Genomic DNA, 8016 nt, shown 5'->3' on the forward strand with positions numbered 1-8016 from the left:
CGCCTCGCTCAGCCAGTGAGCGGGAACCGGTCTGTATGTGGGCTCCGAACCCTCGGGCGGGAGTGCCCGCCACGCTTCCCAAGCGGCGCACCATCCAGTGCGCCACCGGGCTGGCCCCAATCCCAATACTTTTAAAAGTAAAACAAAACCAAATCCTGAGGCTTACAGAAGTCTCAGAATGCCCAAGACCACACGGTTAGTTAATAGCAGAAATGGGACAAGCACTGAGGTCTCCTGACTCCAAGGCCATGTCCTCTGTTCTGGACCCTGACGCAACTCCTTTTCTTAAGGAGATAAGGAGTTGGGTCTGAAGCCTGAAGACACCACCCAAAGCAGGCAAAACCACCATACAAGAGGCCTTTGTTCACAAGCAAACAAAGCTCCCTCCTGGACTCAAATTTGCCAGTACTGGGCAACATCTCAAACCAGGAGCACAGAATGGCTCTCAGCTCCCGTTCCCACCTCAGTTCAACTCAATCCTCAGATTTGTTTTACTGGCTCTTCACACCAAAGATGGATTAGCCTGCAGCATTCTGAATTGCTGTCTCAGAAGAAACAAAAAGGACCACTCACTTGCTCAACCACATAAAATGCAAACCGCAGGCGCTGGCGCTGAAGCATGGGAATCAGGTGTCTGAGCAGGACTGGGAGGTGCTCATGGCGGTTCCGGAAGGGGATAAGGATCGCCACCTGGAGTGTATCACAGCAAAAGAAGCCACTCAGTCCCTGAACTTTTGCTTCACAGCAGGACACCCCTGCAAAATTGATGACCAACCCTCAGGGAGTTCTTGGAGGCTGGCTGTCTTGTTCTCAACTTCCTCTGAATAAGACCTACATTGGCAAGTTGACCCTGGGAACTAAATGGATCTTTTATTCTTACACACACCATACTTTGTGTGTAAGAATAGAAGGCCTGTTGAATGAATTCATTCTAGACCACAACCCATAGGAAGATATACATTCTGCTCAAATACATCTATAGATATATAAAAATACAATTAAAATAAGCTTCACAAAACAGAACTTCCTCTTATAATGTGCGATGTGCACACACACACACACACACAAAGGGGTCTAAAAGTTCATGGAAAGATTTGTATTATTTTTTAATTCTACCTTTCCATGAACTTTTTGAAGTAGCCTCACATGTATGATTGCCGCTATACCACCAGTATCTGACAGGGCTAACACAGAATACACACTTTAATAAATACTTGTTGAAAGAATGAGGTTAAGCTGGTGTCATAAGCTTGATCCACACTACTGATGTCTCCTGACTATGGTCACACAGAAAAACACTAAACAAATCTCAGCTAGCTAATTGCTTTTTATTTCACTAATCTTACAGTAACCAATGGAGAATAGGCATAATGTACTGACTTTGTGGAGATGACTTCTGCAAATATGTCACTAGAGACCTACCAACCTCCCTACCCTCCTGATTTGCTAATATTTCTGTTAGAAAGACAAAGGGTTTTGCTCAGTCATCAGAACGAAGAAAATTTCTGTGCCTAGAGGAGAGTCCTTGGGGAAACCCATTCCTCCAAAAAGTTCTATGAAATGCAAATACTTTGCACAGAGGCAGGGGGCAGGGTCAAATTACAAAATTCATACTTAGTGAATGCCATGTTGATTCAGAACAATGGCAAATCCCAGGTGGGTTTCACAGCACTTCGAGTCCGACTTCACACCCTACCTTCCATCGAGGCATGCAGTCAGAAGGCTTCCAGTGACCTCCAAGCTTGATGGCTGGGTCTTTGGAGAAGATTTCATGAATGTAATCCATTCCGATTTCACTCATGTTTATGTCTATTGGGCCCTCTAATCAGAGAGGGGAAAAAAAAGATTAGGAGGCTAGAAAATGACAGATTCTTTTCCCTGTGTCCAGGGTTTTATTCTCTGAAGAAGTTTGGTGCTTCTTCAGCAGACTGTGTTTTTAACAGGGACAGGAGTCTCTGGCTGTGCTTTCTATCTCACTGCACTTCAGTTCATCACTGCCATCTGAGTAATGAAGCAAATCAAGGACTTAAGACTTTAGAGTTCTGCTTTTACCAACGGTGTAGCAAGAATTCAAGACTTCACGTAAAACAGCAGCTGAACTTCACATAGGAGAAGGAAAAAGGCAGCCAAGCCTGGCACCATGTCAGTTTCCTCCTGAAGCAAGTACAGATACACTGTCTCTCTCCATTCATTCGCCAGTGAGTTGAGGGCCCTGACTGATCATGTCCAAACTCAGAACACTAGCCACGTCTGACTTAGCTCAAGAAATGAAACTAGGTCAGAGCAGGATGCCAGTAACACCAAAGTCAAGGGTTCGGATTTCCATACTGGCCAGCAGATAAAAAGAAAAAAAAGTGGAACTTAAAAAAAAAAAAAAAATCAAAAAATGCTTTAAAAAAAGATGGCTTGATAACATTAGTTTTTGGTTTGTCAACAGCCTATTTCCTAGTCTTCCCAAACTAAGCTTACGTGTAAATGCAGACAAACAGATTTTAAAGGGAAGACCTGTATATTTCATGTGGTGAGACATGCAAATGAAACAGCAAAGCTTCTAACACAACTTAATACGCATAATTAATTATTCATGTATGGATGAAAGTATATCCAAATACCGTGCATGACTATTTCTAACACTTCCTCTATTTTCACTATGATTGAGCATAAAAGTCAACTCTGCAAACATAAGATTCTCCTTTTCCTGCACATTTCTTTAAAAAAAAAACAAAAAAAACTTTTTAAAAGAGTGGAACTATCTAAAAACTCAAAAGTACAGAGAAGGTATAAGTTTACTGTCATTGTTTTAGATTACATGTGGGATCCCATAAAAGAAAGAAAAAAATCCAAGAATATTTTTAACCAGCACTTTGTTAAGAAACTGACTTCCCTAATATGAAACAAGTAGAAGATTTATATTAAAAAGGCAAAGCTGGTTGCCTATACTTTCTGTAGGATACCCTAACAAACCCCAAGTTACAAAAGAGGGACATGTACAAAAGAAAGAGTGAAAATACAGAAAAGGTAGAAAACAGCACCAAAAAACACAGGCAACCTTACAGGAAGCTGTGCTGATGAGCAGCCAGGAGCACAAATGACTTTCACAAACCCTGTTTCCAATGGCAGGGAAGTGTTTACATTCTCTACATAGGTAGAGAGATCAAGAGCACTCTCCCGGGGCCGGCCTGGTGGCGCACTGGATAGTGCGCCGCTTGGGAAGTGCGGCGGCGCTCCTGCCCGAGGGTTCGGATCCCACATACAGACCGGTTCCCGCTCACTGGCTGAGCGAGGCGCGGAGGGTTGCAATCCCGTTGCCGGTCCCCGGTCCAGTACGGGGGCAACACTGAGGGTTGCGATCCGTTGCCGGACACGGAAAAAGACAAAAGACAAAAAAAAAAAAAAAAAAAAAAAAAGAGCACTCTCCCTTTTATTTTAATTAAAAAAAAAAAAAAAAAAACAACTACAAAATCTGTTTTAAAAGCAGAGGAAGATAAGCTAGAGCTCTACTCACTCATGGAAGGGAGCCTTTCAGGGCAGGTATGGTTTGCAAAGTAGGTGAAGTCTTCAGGAAGAAATGTTGTGGTTTGTAGGAAGGTTTCATTGTGGTTCAAGTCAAGAGGATAATCTAGGGAGGTAAGGGGAAAAAGGCAACTCAGACTGGTACATGAAATCAATCCTGCAATTCTCAGATACCTACCAAAGAAGTGTTTTTCTTAGATGTCAATTTGGTGAAAGCAGGTCACTATAGCTACAAATTTAAACCCATCAATAATGTTAACCAGACGATACTATTTTAACCAGCATTCCTATTCTTATTGGTATTATAGGCTTATGTATACTCAGTTTATAGTCAACTGTAATTAAACATAGTTTAAAAAACCAGCAGTCCCCCTTCTCCCATTTCTTATTCTCTAAAACAACTATTCTCACCTCTTTTAGCCAACTATTTTAGCATTTATAATTAGTATTCAATCCCATCAGCCTGTATAGCTAAGCTAGTCTTGATGTTTCCGTCTTAGGTCTTATGGGGGGGGGGGGGGGGGGAGACAAGACATTACAAACTTTAATGATTCTACTATTTGGTGTTTGAAGACATAAAAAAATCCTTCCTACTTCCTTCAAACACTGATATAATCCTGGTAGCAACCAGCATGAAATAAAACACCACTTATTTTTTTTTTCTTAAACCCTCAAACGCACAACTCCAGAGTGAAAGTCCTCCATAACCTTGCCCTACACCTTGGAGGGAAACAAAACCCTAGTTTCCTCATTTCTAATTTTAAATTATTTAAATAAAAATTTTAATGAAATAAAATCTACTTTCTTAGTAGCAGTAGAAACCTTTTAAAGAAGTGAAAGAGGCAGAGGAAATTAATTGCTCATGACCTGGTAAAACCGTGCACAGTTACTAAGAGGAGTCCTAATTTTTCTCCTCCTCCAGCTACCTACAAATGGGCAGCTTACACTGCATACTCTCCCCAGGGGTCCTGAACTTCAATTTCTTACTCTTTTAAAGCATGTACTTACTGAATGAGAGAACTGCTGAGAGAAAAAACACAAGCTTGCTGAATATCGAAGGCTATAGCTTTTTTTTTTTTTTTCTTTTAAACCGAACCCATGGCCTTGGTGTTATCAGCACCACACTCTCCAAAAGCACGGGCTGGCCCCTCTAAAGCTATAGCTTTACTTTACAATTTAAACAATCTATTTTAAATCAGGACATGTTCTAGCAAGGGAGGCAGAAGGGCAAAGAAGGCAGCTGCTTTTATACTTATAAGATGGGAAAACAACAGGCCCCCTACCTATAAATTCAAATGGCCATAAAATTCATGGGGCTCATAGGCCAACATTTCTGTCCACCAGCTGCCGCTTCTTCTGCTTTGTTTTACACCAGTGGTTCGGTAGCCTTGGTTGTACATTAGAATCATCTGGAAAGTTTTTAAAAAATCCTAACTCCCAGGCTATACCACAGACCAATTAAGTAAGAACCTCTGGGAGTTAGGTGCAGACATCAATACTTTTCAAAGCTTCCCTGGAATTCTAATGTATAGTCAAAGTCAGTATAGCTACCCTAATACATGGCAGTGGCAAAATCTGTGTTATCCCTTGTATTACCAAATCCAATTGAGTAGGGACTGGAAAGTACTGACCAACAGATTCTAGAAAGAACCACCTCTTACCCTTCCCATATGAGAAAAGATCAAACACTAGCCTCTCTGCTTGAAAAACTGTGGAAATTTACATAAATAGAAAGATGTCACTGGGACAAATATCTGTGAAATATGAAGAATTTGCATTCTTCAAGAGTCGTTACAATGCTTAAGAATGACAACCTACTGGAAGAGTGGCCACAATGAAGACTACGGACTGGGCACCTAAAGCCAGAGAGAGTGTGATGTTATAACACCAAAGTCTGAGGGTTCGGATCCCCACACCAGCCAGCTGCCAAACAAAGAAACAAACAAAAACCCAGAAAGCAAGAAATTAAGAATATATATCTCACTGACTACATCACAAGCACACTGGCATGACTGCACTCATTTTATGGCAACAGACTTGTTTTGAAGCTTGTGGGCAACAGAACAGTTTTCTGAGTATGTGACTAGAAAGGGAACGGGACCACACGTCTGGGGAGGTGTGTGTGCATGTCATGTGCATGTGTGTATAGAGGTACAAAATTCTCCAACACCTCTGGTTAAAAGTTACTAAGTAGAATGGCACCTGGAAACTCATAGTAAGAATGAGAAGTGCCAGACCACTCAACCACTCATTTCATCTTTAAAACTAAGTGGCTGGACTGGGTGAAACCAGAGAATTCTCTTCAGATGCCAATATTCTTTTTGAGCATTTCCCCCCACTGCTCACAGTTAAGTTTTGAAGATTCACAATCTCACATACCAATGGCTTTCATGACAACAAGAAGCTTCTCCAGGTCCCTCTTCAGGCTTATTTCCAGGCTCACAATCCTGATTCCCTAAAGTACATTCTTACTAGACAATCACCACTTTAGCATTTAAGCTTAAAGAAACCAACATCACTGAACTGTGATACTAAGATTTTTAGCTACACTTGGCCTAATGAAGGCTTTTGGATGTGGGTATGTGCCTCAGCACTACTTTGGGGGGTGGGGGAGCACAGTTTAGGCCATCCTCATCAAGCCAAAGGTGCTCCAGGCAGGAATGGCCAGGTCAGAGGTGGCAGTCACCTGCCTGTCTCAGCAGCTTTAGGCCCACAATACCCTTTCTGACTGAGCTAGGCGAAGAAATGCTTTGAAATGAATTAAAATGGTGGGTTTTCAATGGATACACTTCAAATGAAATGCTTACTCACCTTGGATGTGCTAGTAACACAGAAGCCAGTCAAGATCATAATCTCATTACAAACATGCTACAATACTTAAGATGTGTTTTCTTGTTAAACCCATTCACTCATGCTCTTGAAAATAATTTTCCAAGTACCTCCTATGTGCTAGAAGTACACAAGACACTAGGGATACAAAGACAACAAAGGCAATGAAGGTATTGCTGGGATCAGAGGACAGGCATGAAATCAGATAGTCACCAAGGTCTGTCACTTCTGTGTGCCTTGGTCCCTCCATCCCTACAACAGGAACATAGTAGCTATCTTCCCGAGTTCTTGTGAGGATTACATGAGATAATGCAAATAAAGTATCTAATACACAGCAAGACAGTCCCTGATGGCAAAGATTTCCAATCTTTAACATTAAACACAAAATAGGTGATTAACTACTCCAACCAGAGGGAAGCCAGAAAGAATTCTTTTGGTGTATGATATTTGAGAACAAAAGCATGCAAAGTCAAATAAAAATGGGTCACTGGATAGACCTTCGAAGGATGAAACTCATTAGAGGAAGTAGTGTTGTAAGACCAGCAATGGTGTGGGGATGGGGTCCTGCCATGTGCCCATCTAGTTTCTGAAAGAACCGACCATCTCACCAAATGCCCAGATGGACGTTGTAGCCTCACCTGACCTTGGAGAAGCATGAACATCTGAACTGGATAAATGACCTGAGAGCACAAATGCTCCTTTATCCAGAGTGATATACAGGGGGAAAAGCTGTAGAGTAGCAGTCAAAGACTCTCTAATTTCACCACTTAACTAGAAGCAAGTTTTTAGCAGTGTTTAGGGAAAGAGTCACACAACCAAGTCACTCCATCTCCCCCCAAATTAGTTGTACTACATGTGAAAAATGGAAGTGACTTAAAATCCTGCTTACCTGACAGAGCCATACCTGAGCCAAGTGAGATAACAAGTGTGGCCATCATTTTCAACACCTAATACCACACACAATGAATTAGGACAACAAGAATGTCCTCAGCGTTCACACACAACTTCAGGAACTGCAGGGATTCCCCTCCCAGGTACGGTTCAGAACTCAATTTGTCCCAGTGTGACTGTAATTTATCTAAAAAGCTCTGAAAAGTCCTTCACTTGCTCTTTGCAAACAAGAAGAAAGGAAGTATTCAAAAGCTTATCAGTTTGTTTACTATAGTCCTTTGTTGCTGCTAAACTGGCCAGCAGGGCAGATTAATAAATTAGGATGTGGTCAATTCTTTTAAGGATTTCACTTTCCTTTGAGAGGTAATGCTTTCTCTTGATTTCCCATGAACCACAGAATAATTCTCATCTGCAACCTTTGGAAAGCAATTTCACATTTATAGTAAACTTCGGACCATCTTAGAACTTATTACAGAAGAAGAGAGGACTGATTTAGAGGAAAGAATGTTTTCAAAATACACATATTTTTAAATACTGGCCTTGGGTGAAATCAGTAAGAAGCCACAGGTAAGCGCATTACATCTCAGTTAAAGAAGTAACAGGCAAATCATGAATACTTAGTAAAATAAAATCTCAGAATCTTTTTTAAAAAACCATCCCTGGAATGGAAAAGCCTCATGACGGGCCAGCCCGGTGGCGCACTGGAGAGTGCGCCACTTGGGAGTGTGGTGGCGCTCCCGCCGAGGGTTCGGATCCCATCCTATGTCAGGATCTCGATGCCTA

General features: G+C 41.6%; 1 protein-coding gene across 1 annotated transcript in view; it reads right to left on the reverse strand.

Moving 5' to 3' along the window:
• Positions 1-8016, reverse strand: part of B4GALT5 (UDP-Gal:betaGlcNAc beta 1,4- galactosyltransferase, polypeptide 5) — a 73463-nt gene that overhangs the window by 9759 nt on the left and 55688 nt on the right. Inside the window, exons 2-4 of the mRNA XM_008571850.1 lie at positions 3506-3619; positions 1697-1821; positions 574-690 (exon numbers count right to left, since the gene is read on the reverse strand). Of these exons, the coding sequence (XP_008570072.1) occupies positions 574-690; positions 1697-1821; positions 3506-3619 (356 nt within the window). The remainder of the gene's footprint in view (positions 1-573; positions 691-1696; positions 1822-3505; positions 3620-8016) is intronic.

The sequence above is a fragment of the Galeopterus variegatus genome, unplaced genomic scaffold (assembly GCF_000696425.1).
Source record: "Galeopterus variegatus unplaced genomic scaffold, G_variegatus-3.0.2 Scaffold729, whole genome shotgun sequence".
Lineage (NCBI taxonomy): Eukaryota > Metazoa > Chordata > Mammalia > Dermoptera > Cynocephalidae > Galeopterus > Galeopterus variegatus.